General features: G+C 43.5%; 2 protein-coding genes across 10 annotated transcripts in view; one reads left to right on the top strand and one right to left on the bottom strand.

The window, feature by feature from the left end:
- mecom (MDS1 and EVI1 complex locus) overlaps positions 1–5,395 on the bottom strand; it is a 68,771-nt gene extending 63,376 nt beyond the window's left edge. For 2 of the 7 annotated variants that reach the window (XM_057049977.1, XM_057049978.1), the window contains exon 1: positions 5,126–5,393. In XM_057049977.1, the coding sequence (XP_056905957.1) occupies positions 5,126–5,162 (37 nt within the window). In that variant the 5' untranslated portion in view covers positions 5,163–5,393. Of the gene's footprint in view, positions 1–5,125 lie in introns of all 7 variants that reach the window. The other 5 variants (XM_057049983.1, XM_057049984.1, XM_057049979.1 and 2 more) reach the window with 4 other exon arrangements.
- Positions 5,396–11,494: 6,099 nt separating this feature from the next.
- Positions 11,495–17,622, top strand: stard10 (StAR-related lipid transfer (START) domain containing 10). 3 transcript variants are annotated; one of them, XM_057049906.1, is made up of 7 exons: positions 11,496–11,979; positions 12,069–12,270; positions 15,043–15,190; positions 15,282–15,385; positions 15,573–15,690; positions 16,139–16,191; positions 16,973–17,622. In XM_057049906.1, the coding sequence occupies exons 2-7, from the start codon at positions 12,115–12,117 to the stop codon at positions 17,180–17,182; spliced, it is 789 nt and encodes a 262-aa protein (XP_056905886.1). In that variant the 5' UTR covers positions 11,496–11,979; positions 12,069–12,114; the 3' UTR covers positions 17,183–17,622. The 3 variants fall into 3 exon arrangements, with proteins under 3 accessions (XP_056905885.1, XP_056905886.1, XP_056905887.1); XM_057049905.1 differs by having other exon boundaries at positions 11,495–12,270; XM_057049907.1 differs by lacking the exons at positions 11,496–11,979; positions 12,069–12,270 and adding an exon at positions 13,000–13,136.
- The last annotated feature ends 1,532 nt before the right edge of the window (positions 17,623–19,154 follow it).

Here is a 19,154-nt window from a genome sequence, read left to right as displayed (position 1 = left end):
TCTGGCAGAACACTGAGTGAGGCGCTCCTCCGATTCCTGGCTCACTGCAGCGTATTTGACCCCGGGGGTCACACAGTGGAATAGAGTAGTTGTGTCAACACTTTGCTGGCTAGCTGGTTAGAATAATATTTCTGTGGTGCATTTAGGATGCTAATGCTCATCAAAACAGGACATCCTGAGGAGGGCCGTGCTCTCTCTTCCCTGGCCCTACTCAGTAGTTGTTTTATGTTTTTAATGTTTGTAGAGGAGCGACAATCTCAGGAAGCCATGAGGACGGCTCATCAAAGCAGCAAGTGTGGGGCCCTGGCTTTAAGATCGCTGGAATGCAGCAGGGAAAGGAATCTTGTGCTGTCCTATTGTTTCCTTGTTTCCTCAGTCTCATCACACACTGACACTTCCAGTTCATTTACAGGTAAGCAGCGATAATCAGCCTTCCATTCCTTTGCACACAGTTGCATTCTTTCCTCTACTCACTGACGAGCTACACTTGTGTACATGCACGCTTCCAGATACACACTGAGGGGAAGTCATCAACACAGATCTGGGAGGACAAAGACAATGTGTTTCCTTGAGTCAGACATTCAAAGTGGACACTGATGGTCGGGCTGACGTGGAGCCGCGTTAAGTTGTGATTCTCGTTACAACCTATCTTTTAAAAAAGCTCTGAACCCTTTTTTCTTCTTATTCAGTATAACCAACACTGGTTTAGCATCACAGCATGCGTGCGACAGCTAATATCAGAACAGCTCTCCTATTAAATTGGCGTAGCACCAGTTTTATCAGAAAAGCCCCGCCTTTGATCTGTAACCCTCCCCACGGCCATTCTTAGAGAGGAAAAACAAACTATTTCAAATATAATATTTATAACGATGTGTTTAAGGCTACGTTTACACTGCCGTCGAAAGTTACCCTAATCCGAATCGAATCTGATTCAGGCTACTTCCAAATGTGGTACCAAAACGGATACGTATCAGATTTTCTCGATTGCAACCCCCGTCTGAACAGCTGGTTCCCGTTTAAAGCTACTTTGGCTTCAAAATTCTGAGTCGCTGACAAACACAGAGGCGGGACCTAGAGTCGCCATGACGACTACAAACACGGAAGACAGCGATGATGGCGTTAGATGCCAGTAAACCCGAATTTAAAACCGGACCGTCGAGACTAGCTTCAATGGCTGCCGCCATGGTCATTTCCGTCAACATTCTGTGCGTGGCATCAATGTCAATCCAAGTATGTGGGTCACTTCAGGAGTGTGAGGTGTTCACTTCACTGTCTGGAGACAGGACACATTTACACGTAATCAGCAAAATAATCGGATTTCAGCCATAAATCGGAATTGAGCATTTCAGCCTGCAGTGTGAAGGTAGCCTAATATGTTCACTTTTGGATTAAACCAGATACACAGAGATACACAGAAAGTTCAAAATCTTGCATCTTGCACCTTTATCGTTCGTAAGAATTACATAACGTCGTAAGAATTACATAACGTGAAAAAATTCCCAAGTCTTTTTTCCTCATAACAATCACATGTCCAGTATTTACAACAGTATCGATAAATGTTAGCATGTCCTACACAAGTGTCGCCAAATAGGGCAATGACAACATAATGACCACAACTTGAAAACTGAATTAAAATCAGAACATTTCTTATAAAGTACAGAAAACACCGCCCCCAACAATATCCAAAGGTAAAGTTATGATCCAATCCATGTTTTATTACAACTCCCTGACACTAGCTTATTGAATTAACTAACAGACATTGCTTTTCCAGGCGCGCTTTAGCATCTTTATAATAGGTGCAGCTTTATGCCATTTTATTAATGACTTCCGAGAACTGCATCCGTCAGCGATGTGTTAACACTATAACTCTTCAGATATCATATCGACACACAAATCAGTCTGACGCCCCGGCTAAATTTTTCAGCTCAGCAAAATGTCATTTATCTTGGAGCAATTGTTGATGAGAAATTGGCTCCGTGTCGCATTTGTGACAGCCGCCCAATAAACTCTGCGGAGTGCATTTTTATTCTGCTGAAAACTCACGTGACCACAATCAAACAATCACGAGCACGTTCATTCAAAAAAAGATGCTTTTCTAATCGATAAACATGTGCTAAGGTTGGGAAGGGGCTGTTCCATTTGGCTTTAGCCTTGGCTCAACCCTGACTCTGGCCTGGTCGTCAGGATGTGGATCGTTCCAAGCTGCTACTTCTACCTTTGCTATCCGGACCAAAGAAGAGGAACGACCACATAAACTACCACGTGGTGGTGACATATGAGAGGAAACCTGGTGAAGATCTAAATAACAGTGAAGGGGCAAACATCCGGTTCACACATATGCCTCGACATTTTTAGCCTTGACAACTTTGGAAACAGCTTGTTGCTTCTGGATTTGAATGAGAATTTTCTGTCTTTTATGTCAGATGAATATGGGGAAAATAGGAGCTTCCCCATGGGAGCATTGGGAAGCAACATTGGTCATTCCAGGCAAAGCCAAAAATGGCATAAACACACCCCTTTTCATGATTTTGGACACACACCTCTAGCATGGCTAGGCTACGTTTGAGGGTTGGCTCATGGTTGTTCTTCTATGCGTGGAGGCATCTCACTAGCGTGTCATTATTTAGCAGGTTTGTTCAAATGTCCTTTTATCAGCCCCATGTTTGAAAGCGCTGGATGAGAAATGAGTAAATCTATGTGGCAAATCACCACAGACAAACTTGTACACAGTTTTACGTTCACACAAACACACACACGCACACACATCCTTAAACATCTATCTTTGTGAGGTCTTTCATAGCCTTAATGTATTACCCAGCTCCTTAACCTAACACTAAAAAATGTCCTCACTTTGCTAGTAGAATGCAGATTTTGGGAGTCGGTGCACACCAAGTACAAGAACACACACACAAAAAAGTTACCACGTACTGACTTGCTTTAAAATGTACATTTCCCCCCTATTTCAATCCTTTACAGCTACTTTGGATTTTCTTAATTCTTAAAAAAAATGACCTGAATTATTTTTTTCAACTTACTATCAGAGAAGAACCCCCCCCCCCAAAAAAATTATTGTACATTTTGGTTGAATTGAGTTCACTGAGGATCAACATTAATCTAATTTAAATTTAATTTAAAGATGCCTTTAGTGAACTGTGATCACTAAAAGGTGCATTGTACCGCGGTGTAGGATATTTTAGTTTGTTGGTCTGTGTTTGATCTGTGATAATTAATGGTGGAGTTTAAAGAAAGGTTAAAGAAAAAGGAGCGAGAGTGGCCCCTGTCACTGGCCTCACTTCATTTCTTAAGATGATATGGCAGATTTATACGGGCCTTTAGACTCGCTATTGTGAGGGCTGTTGAATTGAACCTTCTCTGTTTTCATAAGCCAGAATGGTTTACCTCTCAAGTTGTAAATGGGGTAATCTAATAACCATTTCAATGATCTCTGTCAAAAAAACACGAGGCGCTGAGGTGCACGCCCCCCTCCCCTCCCCCCTTGTTGTAGACGCATCCGACACCTCGCATTTTAATAACAATAGAATTAGTAACAAAACATTGCAAATGTCAAGTACAATAGTGAAACACCAAACTGGGGTTCTTGGGGAATATGAGTGATGAACCAAGGAAATATTTACATGAAGTTTTAGCTAAATGTGCTAAACGAAGCAATCCTCTGTGGATTTGGACCGTCTTGTGGGCCGTATTGGGAAATGAGGGCATGGGTTACCAGTGGCGAACCTCTATCAATACAATTTCCACATCTTCTTAACTTTTACTACTTTTTTCTGCAAAGGAAGATCCAAACAGGTTGATCGGGAATATGGCCACCGGCTGGGACGGGGGAGGAACTGGGAGGATTAACCAGCAGAGCTCTCATTAGTGCTGTGGGGAGTTTAAATATTCTATATTGACACCAGGCAGGCGCGTATGAGGCGATACTCCAGGGACTCACAAAACATACTTGTCACGATTGTATTTTCCCAAATTCTTTGCCATGTGAATGTGGAAGCTGATAGATGAGGATTTATTTTACCACCTCTGGGTGAGATCATCGGACTGCAGGCATGCAATAAATCAATTTGGTTGCAACTTTTTCCCCCTCCCCTGCTTGGCCAATATGCAAAGATGAAATGTCTGACAGAAAGATAAACGTAAGGCGAAGACTATAAAAATTTACTGATTGCCTTTTAAAAAAACGTAGGGTAAAATTCTAAAACTTCTCAGACGCCTGATATAATGAAATTCTCTGTGAAAGTGAATAATGAATGATGATGATAACGAAGCAAACTTTGCTAAATTCTGCTTGCAGCAACTTCATTTGTTTATTTCATTGGGTGTATTTCCCAATAAATACATAAACTACAACAATAAATAGTCCTGCATATTTTAGCATAACATTTCTTCAATCGTTTTTTATTGATACAAATTGACGTTATAATATTTTTAGAACGTATTTTACATTCGGTATAATTAAAAATAAGGCAAATTTTCACGGCTAATACTAATCAAACTACCGTTGACAGTAATTATACAAGGATACAAAATTATTACGCAATCACCTTATGCCATGAAGAAGCAAATGAATAATTTCCTTCCATAAAGTCTTGTCGTGAACGGACTATTTGAACCGATTGATTTTATCGAGGTGTCTGAAAAGTCTCACTTAATCAATCGGAACCGTTCTAAAAGTGCATCAAAGTTGGATTAGAAAAAGCCACCAAACAGTTGCGATTTAATCCCAAAAATCGATCCATCAGCCTTCTCCATAAAACGTCTCTCACGAATTTAGGTGACCAGCAACAAGCAGGGCAACTGCGGCGCGGCGGAACCACCAGAACCACCAGAACCACCCGAGCCGCCCGGTACCAGAACACTAGAGCGCCCACTACACGCAACCTGCGGCTGACAAAGTTCATCCGCTCCATAAACTTTTCAATTTTACAATTTCTTGTGACATTTCTTTCCACTTCTCCCCCGTCAAGACCAAGTCGGCTTGTTGTTGGTCTTGAAAGGTGACAGAGTGTTTTTGGTTAAAATGAAATCGGTGCAGAAAGCGTTAATAAACGAGGTAATAACAGTCACAGTCGGTCATTCAAAAGGGAAAAAGAAGGGATCATGCACCTACTCATGGCCAGTTTCCGTGCCCTGCCTTTGGACCTCATGATGCCGCTGTCTCGGCGTCGGATAGTTTGGGGAAAAAAATAAAAATTCTCCTATTTTTGTCCTCCTTTTTTAAATTTTTTTTCTTTGCTCCTTTTCACTGACTTTCTCAATCCAAACGCGCTATCTCTCCAGCGTTGTCAGTGTACCTTTGCACATGCGCACATCGCCACATTTGCGGGGAGAAAGTGCCAGCAAAAGTTTGGTGCGACTTTGGCGTCAACCCGCTGCGGGTCCGATACGCGCCGGACTTGGACGGTGTTCCAGAGGGTCGCACATCAGCGGTGTCCGGCGTTGCTCCCGGGAGGGGGGGTGACAGGAACATCAACCCAATCAAACAGTCGCTTTGCTTCCCACTAATTGAAACGCTGCCTTAAGGCGCACTCAGAGGCTTTGATCAAGCTGCCGGGACGGTGAATTAAAGGATGCAATTCTTTAAAATGTCCTATAAATTCATTTAAGGTGGTCATATTTTAGTTTGGGTACTGGGAAGTTGATTAAGTTCAATATTGCATGTTTATATCATCACCGAAGATACGAAAAATCAGATTTTCCTTTGATTCACATGTAAAGGGAATCATTTCTGGATCTCCCGCGCCCCATCTCCACCCTCAAATAATAATATTAATAGTAATAAACCCTAAATAGACAACTCGGATGTGAATTAAAACTCGCACATCTTCCGTGTTCATGTCATACCTCATAAAATTTGGGTAAACTGGTTGCGAAAAAAGGGCGGGAAACTGTATAAACACTCATCAGTTTCTTTCAATTTGTACTGAGAAATACGCAATTAAAGCAATTGGTAATTAATTCGATCTCCGTGGCACCAGGTTGACCCTGCAGATTAACTCTGTAATGAGTTGGGTCACCAGTTATCGATGCAAGGCCGAGACATGAGCGAAGAAATGGCAAAATGAAGACATGCCAGGCTATAAAACAACATTTGTCAAGTTAATTTACTCATTCAGGTTCTGTTAAGATTGCAACGACTCGCTTGAAGGCCTATTTTAATCACTATAACTCACAATTACACATTTAAAATGAATTTATGAAGTTTCAACAGGATTTCGCGGTAATCTTGGCATGTTTTGTAAAATGTTGGGTAACATTTATGTATTAGAAGCAGGAAGGATGCTGCTAAAATATCGTGTGATTTATATCAGGAGTTGTTGTTGAAAAAGGTTTGAAAAGGGGAAATTCCGTCAGAGGGAATTTACAGCTGTAGGAGAACAGTAGTTAATTAATTAACAACGATATTAATCACTGCTTTACCCGGAAAGGTGTGTCTGGAAACGCAAATCACAGACGTAAAGTCACAATACTGATATTCAACAACGACAAAAAAACAATAGCTCAATCTGATAATTAGGACATTTCGAAGAGGAATAAGAATGAAAAGGCTGAGGGTCACAAATCTACGACTACTAATAATAGTAATAATAGGTACTCTGCTACAAACGCCTTGTTTCACAGATTATTAATTAAAATTAATCATGACAATGAAAGAGAGGAAAAAGAGAGGAAGAGTTCCAGTGAACATTAAAAACTATAAAATAATTTGATGAAAACAATTACATTCGTTTTAAAACAAAAAGCCTTCAAAACCGACAGAGGAATGGGATTTATCCTGTTCAAGCATGAAATATATTTTTTAAATAACCTATGTATTATGTGAGCTGGCAAATGCAAGTTTATATGAATCGTTATTAAATAATGGCGCAAAGATCATTCTGAATGAAATCTTAATTACCGACCATGTTTTGTATTATGTTGTGAAACTAAAATTCAAAAATTTTGAAGCTATATATTAGATATATATTGATTTTTTTTAAATAAAATAATATCATATAAAGCAAAATTAAAATACAGAAAGTAAATATAAATAATATTTAGTAGGAAATGCATAAAATGAAATACAAAAACACAAAAAACCCAACTTCAGACAGCGGGTAAGAGTTTATATTTAACTTTAAACTCTTTTGAGCGTCTGCCTGAAATATAAAGGGCCTTACTGTAGCTGATTGTATCCTGCCCTCTAGCGGACACTCGTCCTACGTACATGGACATTTAGAAACAAGTGTAATAAATTACAATTTTAACCTTCAATCTCGTGAAATGGGAGTTTGATGTCACATGTGTGATTGTATATGTAGAGAGGTAGTTTTGAGGTTTGGATGTATAGTATGAGAGAGTCCGGTGTCCACACGGGCGAGAGTCGAGTTTCCAAAGTGTGTGTTGAGTAGAAGAGTCCGGCTTTCAGAGTGTGTGATGTAGGGGGAACGGTCAGAGCTTTGGTGAAGTGTTCCATGAAAACAAAAGCAGTCTTCACCAGCTTTCAACACTGAAGTGAAAAGATCTTTAAAATCCCTCCGTCAACTCCGAGGAGTTGTGTTCACGGTCTCAGGAGGAAAACACAGAGTGGCGGTGTTGATGACGTGGTTATTCCTGCTGTTGTTGTCACCAATGATGAGCATCATCGGGGGGAAATAGAGGACCTACTTAACAAAGAGAAACCCGGCTCCTGCTGGAGAGGAGGAGGACTGGATAATGCCAGGTTGAAGCAAGTTCTTCCCCTAATTTTCCATCAGTTTTCTTTCTGGACTGAAGGGAAGAGAGGAGGTCTTTAGGGATCGGAGGCCCTGGCACCAAGTCAATGGAATTAAAACTTCCTGTGTGGTGGAAGAGGAGAAGGTTTACTCTTGATAAAGACCTTGCATGGATCATTATAAGGCCCTGGAACTCCACTAAGCTCTGGGCTAAGAAGGTGTGACAATCCAGGGCTGCATGATACACGCCAGGGTTAAGAATAAGAGAGAGGCTGTAGCTCTGAGCAGTTTGGACGGGGGACCACATTCAAGGTTCAGAGCTCTTGCTAGGGTGTAGTCCATCAGACTAGAGTCAGCCCCCGAGTCAATTAGGACTTTCTGAGTGACAGACGCGAGATAGACGTGTTTTAGATTACAGCATGTGGAACTCACCGCGTTCTTTGAGGAGGAGACCCGCAGAGGACCTCTTTGAGATCAGATGGCCAAGCTGATGTGCTGCGTCCCTCGTGAAAGTCACTGGACGGGTTCAGATGTTGCAGAATACACTGTACACCAGGATAAGTTGAGTTTACTTTAAAAAAAAAAAGGAACCTGCATAGACCATACCTCGCTACTTTCTTGAGATGGGAAGGTGATGTTGGCCATCCTGGAGGGTGGTCACCAAGTCTTCCAGCAGATACCACAGAATCTTGAAGATTTGCCCTGCCTAATCTGCCTTCAGCCAAACAGGTCAGTGAGGATCTTAGGTGAGGTGTTGCCTTCAGCCTCTCAACGTGAATGGAAGCAATGCTGGTGCCTTTCTCATCCTTTCTTACTTTAATGGTACTCTCGACTTCAGACAGGCAGCTGGTGTCATTGTTGAGTGTGTTACTCAGAGGTGTGGGGGTAGAAGGATGTTCTGGCTTTGGGCAGTTTACCACCTCACACAGGTGTTGCCCCCATCTTGCTGCCTGTTAAGAGGTTGCTCCCATCTTGGCGTTCAGCCTCTTGATCTTTAGAGGTTTCCTTTGCTGAATTTCCTGCCACATACCAGGCGTCAGCCACTGCTTGTTGTTCTGTTCTCTGAAGCCCAGGATTTGGGCCATGTGCCATTTATTTGAATAACTTGTTTCTTGGATAGAAACCTTGTATCCTGGAGCACATCTGGGTTTGAGGAGCTCCCCCAGAGATGCCCTCAGCGACAAGTTTTGGGCACAAGTGTAGCTATCACTATCACTAATGACAACAGGCGAAACAACTGCACAACTGCTTGTAATTCAATTCCACCTCGCTTGTTTTGACTATGTTTTTATAATTCACCTTTAGTCTTTAATTCAGTCTATTGGGCTGAGAAGCGACAGGTTCTGGGTTCAAGCCTCGGTGAGGACAAACCTCGTTAGGTGTTCTGGTAGCAGGTAGTGGTACCTGGACACCTTCACAGCACTGCCGAGGTACCCTTGAGCAAGGTACCGACCCCACAAATACTCAGTTAGGGTTCTGGATGAGCTCATTCAGCGGTGTCCCCTGCCTTCACCCATATCTAGCTTTGATAGGCTCAGCACCCTCCCAGCGACCCCCAAAGGGATAAAGCGGCACAGGAAAATAGAATAGAAATGTGAAGTGAGTGGAACTCTCAAGATGAAACATTTCTTTCCATCGGCTCCTGCAGTGTCGCCTTTTCAGAAAATATGCTTGGTTTCCAACTCCACTGGGGAGAAGTAGGAGGATCAAGGCTTTTTCACCTGTTGCCATGGCGAATCACATTATCTGAGTTCCACTGATGAGGGCTTTTAATATCTTCATGCATGAGCCTCACTCAGGGCTACGTTGGCGGGGTTGATCGATAGTTCTGGTACTAGTGGATGTTTCCCTCAGCTTAAAAGTATCTGATTTGTGTCTGTGTCTAATAGTTGTGAATGTAGTCGAAAACTGTTGGTAGCGTGTACCGGTAATTGCTAGCGTGTGGCCTTGAAGGGAGCCAGTGAGTCTGACACCTGCTTATCTCTTTTTAAAAAAAACAAAAACAACGCAAAGCCACTAAGATGCCAACAGAAGCGAGACTGGGGAGGGAAGGGACATATATACATTAAAACATATAGCCTAATCCTTGATCCCTTGGGATTGCTCACGTTTCTCCTCTGCTGTACCATCGCTGTTTTGGGAGAAAAAACATTTTGAACTTGACTCTCCTGATCTTCTGTGACTCATTTAGACTGATTTGGTGCATTTTTCTTAACACGAAGACAAGGAAAGCTCCGCGTCATGAGTCTTATCTCAAAGTTGGTGAACATACAGTTCCCGATACAGGAAGAAAGCAGGAAGTAAAAAAGAACACAAATGAAAATAAGAAAATAAAGATCTACCAAAACAAGAGGCTAAAACTCACAGGGAGAAACAGGAAGGGACCACTGACACCAGAGTAGGACGGCTGGAAGGGAGACCAGGGGACAACACAGGGTTCAGGGACTTGACGGGACCAAACGCAGAATGTTACCATCCCTACAGGTGTGGATACAAAATGAGGCACTTATAAGAGGTGGGGAATCTTATCAGGAAGACATAAAAAGACTTAAAAATAAAACAGGATATGAAGTCACACAGAAGGAACAGGCCAGACGTGACACTACCATGGGACAAGGAATAGCATCCCACAAGACAACAGAGAACCCCCCCCCCCACACACACACACACACACACACACTTATGTACACAGCTGAACAGGGAATTGTGTGTTGTCTGACAAGCTCAACTTACCTGGGGGCCACTGGAGGTGGAGTCTGGTTCAGGCTGGGTCTCATCAAGTATTCCACAAAAAAAGAGCTACAAAGGGTCTAAATGAGCATTAATGGCTCCTCTGAATTTGAACCTTCTTCTCTGAACATGAACTGTTGTTCAGAACATGGACTCCATTGGCCTCATGTTAGCTCCATTAGCCTCATGGTAGCTCCATTAGCCTCATGGTAGCTAAAAGGATTCATTAATGTTTAAACATATGATAGGAAGTAACAGGCAAAGACAGAACGCATCTTTTATTCATATATTTGTATTGTTTTGTCTACTTTTGAATGTTAAATTTGCTTATGAATTACTGTATTTCGCAGAATATTTTTAAATCATTATTATTACAACATTGTCATATTTTTATGTCAAATAAATGTTGATGCAAGAAACCATTTCAGTGGAAAGGTGGAAAAAGATTCAATTGATGCTTCAGCAACAAGAAGTAACAGGAAGTATTTCATGGATTGGTGAAATATGTGAAAACAGCAGCATCTGCTGGTAAACAACAACAACAACAACAACACACACATGTATAAAGGCTTGGATTTAATCTGAAAAGCTTTAAAACTACAACAAAATCCCCAACACAAACAGGTCATCTGGTCACCCTAAAGTCAAAGATCTCCACATTAATGAGGGTTTGTTCCTAAAATCTGCAATATTGTTAGATCACGTCATGGTCCGCATCGAGTCCTGGTTAATTGCAGCAGTGTCATAATAACTGTTATTACACTTTCGGCCTCATTTGCAAATAAACAAATGAATAACTAAAACTCCTTTTTTCACGACTTGAAAGGCGGAGTAGAAAAAACCCAGAGATACAGGTAATGAGAAAGTCTCTTTAGGTTGAGATCTTTCTTCGAAAGAATGTTTCCTTCCTAACTTTGGATTACATAAAACAAACAAACAACAAACAAACAAACAAACAAACAAAAAAGCATCCATCTATTGTCCATTGGCGTTTTTGTCGCCCCCCTACTTGAACACTGGCGTGTTTACGCATGTCCCTGAAGGCAGCGCTTTACGGAGAGCACCTGAACGCATCACATGGGGGCTTTTCCGCAGAAGCCGCAGCGTCGCTGCTGCCAAGCGTGATTTCCTCCTCTGCTCATCGGCCTCATCCTTCCGCCTTTCCCCGTCATATTCCCTCGCATCCCATAACTAACACCTGCCACCGCCGCGAGGGAGTGCTGCCACATCCATGTGAGCCCGCCAAAGAAAGTAGGACCGCTTGGAAGAAGCCACCGAGGGGGGGAGAGTTAAAAGAGCCCCGGAAATCATCCGCATGCTGATGAGAGGAGCCTCCGGATCTAAGCCGAGCTCGGAACCAGGCACCTTTCTACCGCCCGTCCGCCTTTCTCGTCTTTGTGTGGCTCTTCCGGCGCTGGTTACTTTGGAACGGGATTGCAGCTGTTGCACCCGCCCTGATCGCGCACGCGTCCGCGCGCACGCGTTGTCCATCATAAGACGCAGCCTGCAAAAACTTCCTGCTGGCAGCAAATTGAATTAGGCAAGTATTCGCAAAGCAGCGGCGGGCAGAAGCGCCCGCATCTGCTGACGTGTGTCCACGGTCTGTCCTTCTGTCTCTGGGCCCCGCAGGGCCCCGCCGAGTCCCCCCCGCGCGCCGTGTCCTCGATCACCGGCCATGTCTGGACAGCCTGCCGTGAGTATTCCGGACGACCGGGCATTTGCCAGCTTCAAGGCGGAGTGTCTGTGCGAGGATGGTTGGACCAGCACCTACAGCAAGCACGGCATCACGGTGTGGAGCCAGGACGTGGACAACTCTGTCCACAAAATCAAGGTGAGACCAAGCATATGTTCAGATCCAAACCCCGAGACCTGTGCCAGGACTGAGGGCCAGTAACTGTCAGGCAGTGTGGGACATTACCCATCGCTCCTCTCGTTGGACATGTCCAGACCGAAAGTCTTGAGACGACAGAAAGTCCATTTTAAAAATATAGAAATAAATAAAACTCGCTTCCTAAAACATTTAACCTGCTGTGGATAAATAATCGTGTCCTCTTTTAAGGGCTGTAGACGTAATATTCAGGTAGATTTTATACATCTTTATTTAAAGTTCAGATTAGCTTGTGTTAAAAACCCAAACCTGTGTGTGTGTGTGTGTGTGTGTGTGTGTGTGTGTGTGTGTGTGTGTGTGTGTGTGTGTGTAATTTCATAGGTGATTAAAGAGCGACCAAATTAGAGCTGGAACAGGAAGAGGCAGAGTTAAAGTAGGACAAATGTAGTTAAAGTTAAAATCCTGAAACATTCTTAAATAAAGAGCGGGGAAATTTCTGTTTGTATGTTTCTTTAATATATTTCACTTTAAAGCGTTTCCCTTCCTTTTAAGGAGAAGCGCTGTATAAATAAACTTCATCCTCTCTGAAAGCCAAGAGAGGAAAATGTGGTTGGTGCGCTTGTTTTCCCCCAGTTTTCATTGTTCCACATCCGGACGGGACAGAAACTCCAGGTCCAGACTGTAAAGCAGGCAAATTTTCGGTCCCCTAAAGTTTCACTTGAAAAACCAATTTGGTTTCTTTGCTGAGAGCGTGAGCAGAAGCTCCTGGAATGATGCAGCGCTCGCACGTCTCAGCTGACGCACGTGGTTGTGGAAAGGTCCTATCCTGCTGGAACATCCGGGACTGGCGAGCCGGAGCGAGCCGACAGGTGTTTACTTTACGTAATGTGATGTGTGCGCACCTCACTGTGTGTTTTGTTGGGGCAGAACAGCAGAGGGCTTTTTTTTTTTTTTCACCAGTTTACTCTTTTGTGCACGGCTTAAACAGGCTAATCAGGAAGTAAATGGGCCTAATTTGCTTGTCATTCCTCAGGATATGTGCAATGTGCGCTAAAAGGAACCGGCAAAAAAAAAAGCGTACGCTTTGCTAATTCATCCCGGTTTGGACAGGCCAGGTGTGTTTTCCAATGACAGCTCTGTAAACTTGAGTGTAAAGTGCACACAATTATATTTAGAGTTAGGGTGGGGTCTTTACTGGTGCCCTTTATATAAATATGACCAACCCTGGAAGCCAAACATGCAATACACCTTCCTTTTTAACGGCAGTGCAGTTGAAATTGTGTGTATTTAGTATGAAATTGCCTCAGAGTGTGTGTTTCTATGTACGCGTGTGTCAGGGCTCTAGACAAACACTGTCCTGTCATCCTGGGCATGTAAATATATGTATTTCATGTATATGTAAATAGGAGAACTGACAAAAGACCCACAAAATCAACAGTAAAGACAATGCTACTATGTTAGTCCTGCTACTGTTAGCACAGGAGTGCTTCATCATGCTTTGGTTTTTTTTGAAGAAGAAAAAATCCTGTGTGTGCGTGTGTGCGTGCGTGCGTGTGTGTAACAGAACTGAAAGTTGACGCGCTACTATTTGACTTCTAGAGTTGAACGTAAAGATGATTAAAGCATAGCTGCAAGTTTAGCTAGCCAGGCTAATCTGCCTCTTAACCACAGGACACTCCCGAGATCTGTCTGTCTTTCAATCTGTCCGTCACACACTCTGGTCAAACCACAGAGTGTATTAAGGGCCCAGGGTGGGCTTTGCTGTGTGTGTGTGTGTGTGTGTGTGTGTGTGTGGGGGGGTGATTCTATTTCCAGGAAGTTCTTGTACAAAACCTCTTAAAGCTGACAAACGCCACTTTAAACACTTTCTAAGCGGATTCATCCCTGCTGGGGGGTCTCTCTGTTCCTATATTGTTCAATAAAAATACAATAATTCAGTGTTTTTACGCCAAAACACGTGAATGATTGGGCCCTAGAGCAGTCGCTGGGATAGTCCCAGTAGTATTTGGGGACGATCTCTCCCTCTGAATGGAGAATAATGAAAGGAGTAAAGAGTCATTGATGTACCAGAGCTGCATATAGATATAATCTATAGCTTAGGTTCGAGCTAAAGCTTTTGTAAAGCTAACCCCAAAAGCTAGAATACGTAGGGAAAACACAACAGGACAAAGCTGAGGCGTCAAAGACCCAAAGCCTCGGTCAGATGAGCGACAGGGTCCAGGACCCGTGTCGAGGCCTTTAAGTCCTCCCCAGTTGCAGCTGGACGAGTGGAACCGTTGAGGCTCAGGAGGCATGCTGGGTAAATATTTAAGGTCGAGGCTGTGGATACTGGACCTGCTGGGTTAAAGAGGACACCATGAAATTGGTGCACATGCAGATGGGAAATGGGTAATTGAATCTGCGCAGCATGTGATGAGGGATTGTGGAAGATACGGGAAGGAGATCCGAAGATTGAAGGCAGCAGCACAGACAGTGTGAGCAGTGTTTCATCTAGAAAATCTGCTTAGAGGAGGAGCTGAAGGAAAATCGGAAGCCTTTATACGCGTTTCTCCAGAACACAGGTTTAATTGGAAGGACCCGGGTTCTTTCTTTAAAGGATAAAGGCTCTGGAGGTGCTCGGAATATTCCCTGAAATGGGAAGCAAACAGCCACAAAGCATAAAAGATGGAAAAAACCTACCAACTAAATGTTACTTGTGCTCACTTTCGGTTTCATTTTACAGTTTACATTTTACAGTAAAAATGAAGTTTGCCTCCTCCTGTGTGTGTCTCTCAGTGCAGAATGGTGTGTAAGGACGTCTCGGCAGACACCATGTATGACGTCCTCCACGACACGGAATACAGACGCAACTGGGACAAGAACGTCATCGAGACCTTTGACATCGGAAGACTCACCGTCAACGCCGACGTTGGTTACTACTCATGTACGAGCCTTCCTTCTGTCAATATGTCCATTTAGTTTGGTTTTTTTGTCGCTAATGGTGTTTTGAGGTGCTGAATCTGTCTTTTTAACAGGGAAATGTCCAAAACCTCTTCGAAACCGCGACGTCATCACTCTTCGGTCCTGGCTCCCGTTAGGGAAAGATTACATCATCATGAACTACTCGGTTAAACACGATGTAAGTGCATGTAGTAGAATAAGAAGAATATGAAGATGTGTGTAAAACGGCTTCGTATAGCAGCCAATTTCCTTGGAATTAGATTATGTGTAGGATAAATCAAATATTTCCTTTTTCTGTTGTTAAGAATAACTAAGAAGGAAAAAATAGTAGCAAAAATTCTTCATTCTCTTGTCTCTTGTTGCAGAAATACCCACCCAAACAGGACGTGGTGCGCGCTGTTTCTATTCAGACCGGTTACCTGATCCAGTTCCAGGGACCTAATAACTGTATCCTCACCTACTTGGCCCAGGTCGACCCGAGAGGTAAGTATGAGTTACACACACACACACACACACACACACACACACACACACGGGGTGTCGTCAATGGCAGGACGAGACGATGATCCCCACACATGAATTAGTTATGTAAGGAAGATTAGCGTTAGCGGCAGCGCTAACTTTAGTGTAAACAGACCAGACCGTGACCGGTAGCTTCGGCGTTAGCATTAGCAATCGCATTGATGTAGCTTGAGTGGTTACAATGTCTCCACTGTGTCTAAGTTCACTTTCAGTCCCCGTGCATTGGGGAGGGGGGGGGTTCAGAGGTCAGCCAGGGGGAAGCAGGTGGGACTTTGGAGGGGGGCACAGTTGTTCAAATTATTTCTCTGCAATATGTCAGAAAGGTAAAAATTGTTTGATTAACTTCTTTATTTTTACTCTTTCGAATCCTATTTTTTGCCCCCCCCCCCCCCGTTTTTTCTCTTCACAGGTTTATTGCCAAAATTGGTTGTGAAAACGTCCGCCTGCTTCGTTGCTCCTCGTGTAAGTCGCCACCAGATGAAAGCAGCATCTAAATCCTCTCCACATTTCTCAACACAGCCAAAATTTGTGTTTCCAAGCAACAGCAAACGTGTATCTTAGCCTCACCATTTAACGAGGAGGTGTCTCTAAACGTGACCCAAACCAAGGTCCTGGTTCTGGGTCCGCTCCCAGAGGCTCTGACCCGTTCAGGTGGTAGCAGTCGGTCAGTAGAGGGCACTAGGACACCGCTCCCTCCTTAAATACACTGTTAAACATTTTTCAAAACAATATTTGACTTCTCCTCAGCATAGATTTACATTTCAAAGTCAAATTTAAAGTGTAAAGTTTAATCATCTTAACTGACTGGATGTGTTTTACACTGCTCCTGGAAGGTCATGAATATGGCCACTTGTGGCTGGTGAGAAGGATGTTTAGCAGTGTGGAGGAAGTGGGGTGTTGGCTAATTCAGCTAGTTATTGCGGTGGTGGTGGTGGTGGGGGGGTACTGGGTTTCAGTCCCAAACTCTTTTAGTTTTGCTTCTCTGGTATGTTTGAAAGGGAAGTGTTCTGCTAGAAGTAATGATTAGAGGGTCATTTTTAGCAGTGCTTGATCATGAGCGGTCACAGCCCCACCATCCACCAGTCAGGCGTAAGATTATGGCCACATGCCCAGTGCATTGGTCCCAGTTTAGCTGCCAGAACAGCTCTGGGGGGGGGACCGCCACGGTTTGTTGTCCACCGTTCCGTGGACGCTGTGCATTTACTGTCCACTCTCTTGGATTTCTGCCTTTTGTCTTCTCTAGACCATGAAGAAGATTCACAAAGCCTGTTTGAAGTATCCCGAGTGGAAAAAAGGACACAACCCCGGCTTTAAGCCTTGGGTCTACCCAGATCAATCAACTTTACCCAGGATCCCACTTTCTGAGCTCAGCATTCAGCACGCAGAGAGCTTGGAGAACATTGACGAGAGTTCCCTGGGCGACATTCAGCTGGAGAGAGAAGACAGCGACTAAGGAACACGACCCTGTGTCCCAATGATCACTCCAGCCTCATATTTGATTCACAGCTATTTGCATATCTTCCGTTGCATACGCCGACACGCTAACAGGCGTGCACACAGACACGTGTTCAATTCTCATATTGCAATTAGTCAGAGTTGAGTAATTCATTGAATACATAAAGTACACTGTCATGCAACAGCTGTACCCCCTCACAACTGGAGGTGGAGTAAGATGGTAAACACAGTGTGTCCCAAAGGGCTGCCATTTTAAAGTGATCTGAAAGGGCTGCCATTTTCCCAGCAGTTTTACATGTGTGAGTTTAGACATGCTTAAAAGAGGTTTGTTTTCCTTTCTGTATCTCATGCCCATGTTTTGGTAGAACATAAGAAATGTGCAGGACTATAGGAGGCTGGAACCACCAAACCAGCCAATAAATTTCAAAGGTTTTCAAATTTTACTGTCATTTCTCATGTTGTTGTGTTTGTTTGTTGCTATAGTGACGCAAAGTTCAGGATGCCTCCATAGGTGGGATTGTTCTTGAGCACGGTAGAGAATTCCAAAGCGGCATTTTAAGCTGCTTAATTGGTGATTTCTCATGAGAAAGTGGTACCGTCTGCCACCCACGTGTGGATTTAACTCTAAGGAACCGAGAAGGGGGACTGGGGCTAGGGGGGTGGAGAGGAACAGATACAAGTGAGTACTGATGTTATCTAGAAGATAGCGATTTAAAACATAATGGGTGAGTGGAGTTAGATCAGCATGCAGCTGTAGCCTCTGCAATGCAAAGTTCTTTAGGTGGTCGAGGATGACTGGAGACGGCTACAGACAGTGGCTAGGTCAGGCTTTATATTCATCAACACTGAGTTGGACCTAGCACGATTAGCACGGCTGTTAAAACAACACGTGCACCACCTCATTAAATATAAACGATGGGAACAGCATTGGCTAATGCTGTGTCTAAAGTGTACATAACTTCAAAGGTAATATAAGGATTTCAATTTTTCTGCGTTCTGGATTTATAAAGTGGTTATTATGGGAATTATGTGGTCCAAATGTTTGTTTGCATGCAGGCTACAAAGTGTGAGAATGTTCTAAACAATAGAAATAAATGTTCCTTTCTGCCAGGTGTGGGTGGACCATGAGTGCATGTATAAACCCACCCTAGGTCTGCACCAGGAAGCAGATAGATCTTGGTTTTAAACTTCATAAAACACCTTTTTCTTCCTTTTACTGAGGTTGCAGAGGTCCTGCAGAGCTTGGTAGATACCAGGCAAGACAGATGTGGGTGGAGTGCTACTCAAGATGTTAAGAATTACAGTTTGAAGATGTGTTCAGGTACACAGACTGTATAATGTGGCCTTGAGTCCGGTACGTTGAGGTCAGGACTAGCAGCAAGTTCCGCGGCTTGTTAGCCACCCCACATTTATCAAAAGTTTGACCCTGAGAATTCTCATGGTTCCTAAATTTTTACTTGCTTTACCGACAAGTTGGGCGTAGGATTCGCCTCGTGTCTTTAGGCGACACAACCAAAAGCCGTGACATGTGACTCCACCTCAGATTCCTGAAATGCTGGTAATAAAGGAGACGTTTCTGCTCACAGCTAAACCTTGAAGGCTATTTGAGGAAGGGGCTGGTTTTTCTGGCCTGTTCAAAGTGTAACCAGCAGATATTTTCATGGCCTCATTAGATTCACTCACTTCCTTATCTCTAAAGTGTGTAACTGCAGTCATGGATCATACTCTGCTTTTCACTAAGCTGAAGACAGGCTCAACAAATCTTGGTCTTGGTATCCTTACTGGACCCCAGAGCCTGCGGAGATAAAGGCTCAAAACAGGGCAAGCTCTGGAGACAGCTGTCTATCAGAACTGCCTACAGGTGGGGTAGCTACCGCTAGTTTGTCCTGTTTCTCTGTGGAGGAGGATTTCCTCTCATTGGTGCTAATCAGACACGGGATTGGCAGCAACGGGAACCTCATCTTAAAAAC

Source organism: Takifugu flavidus, chromosome 12, assembly GCF_003711565.1.
Source record: "Takifugu flavidus isolate HTHZ2018 chromosome 12, ASM371156v2, whole genome shotgun sequence".
Classification (NCBI taxonomy): Eukaryota; Metazoa; Chordata; class Actinopteri; order Tetraodontiformes; family Tetraodontidae; genus Takifugu; species Takifugu flavidus.
The sequence above is the reverse complement of the archived record's forward strand: the minus strand, read 5'-3'. Positions and strand labels throughout refer to the sequence as shown.

Bases quoted from the DNA above. Each gene is read 5' to 3' on its own strand.
- stard10 (XM_057049905.1), top strand. From the start codon at position 12,115: ATGTCTGGACAGCCTGCCGTGAGTATTCCGGACGACCGGGCATTTGCC. The intron at 15,386-15,572 runs GTAAGTGCATGT...CTCTTGTTGCAG, and splicing joins ACTACTCGGTTAAACACGAT to AAATACCCACCCAAACAGGA. The intron at 16,192-16,972 runs GTAAGTCGCCAC...TGTCTTCTCTAG, and splicing joins CCTGCTTCGTTGCTCCTCGT to ACCATGAAGAAGATTCACAA.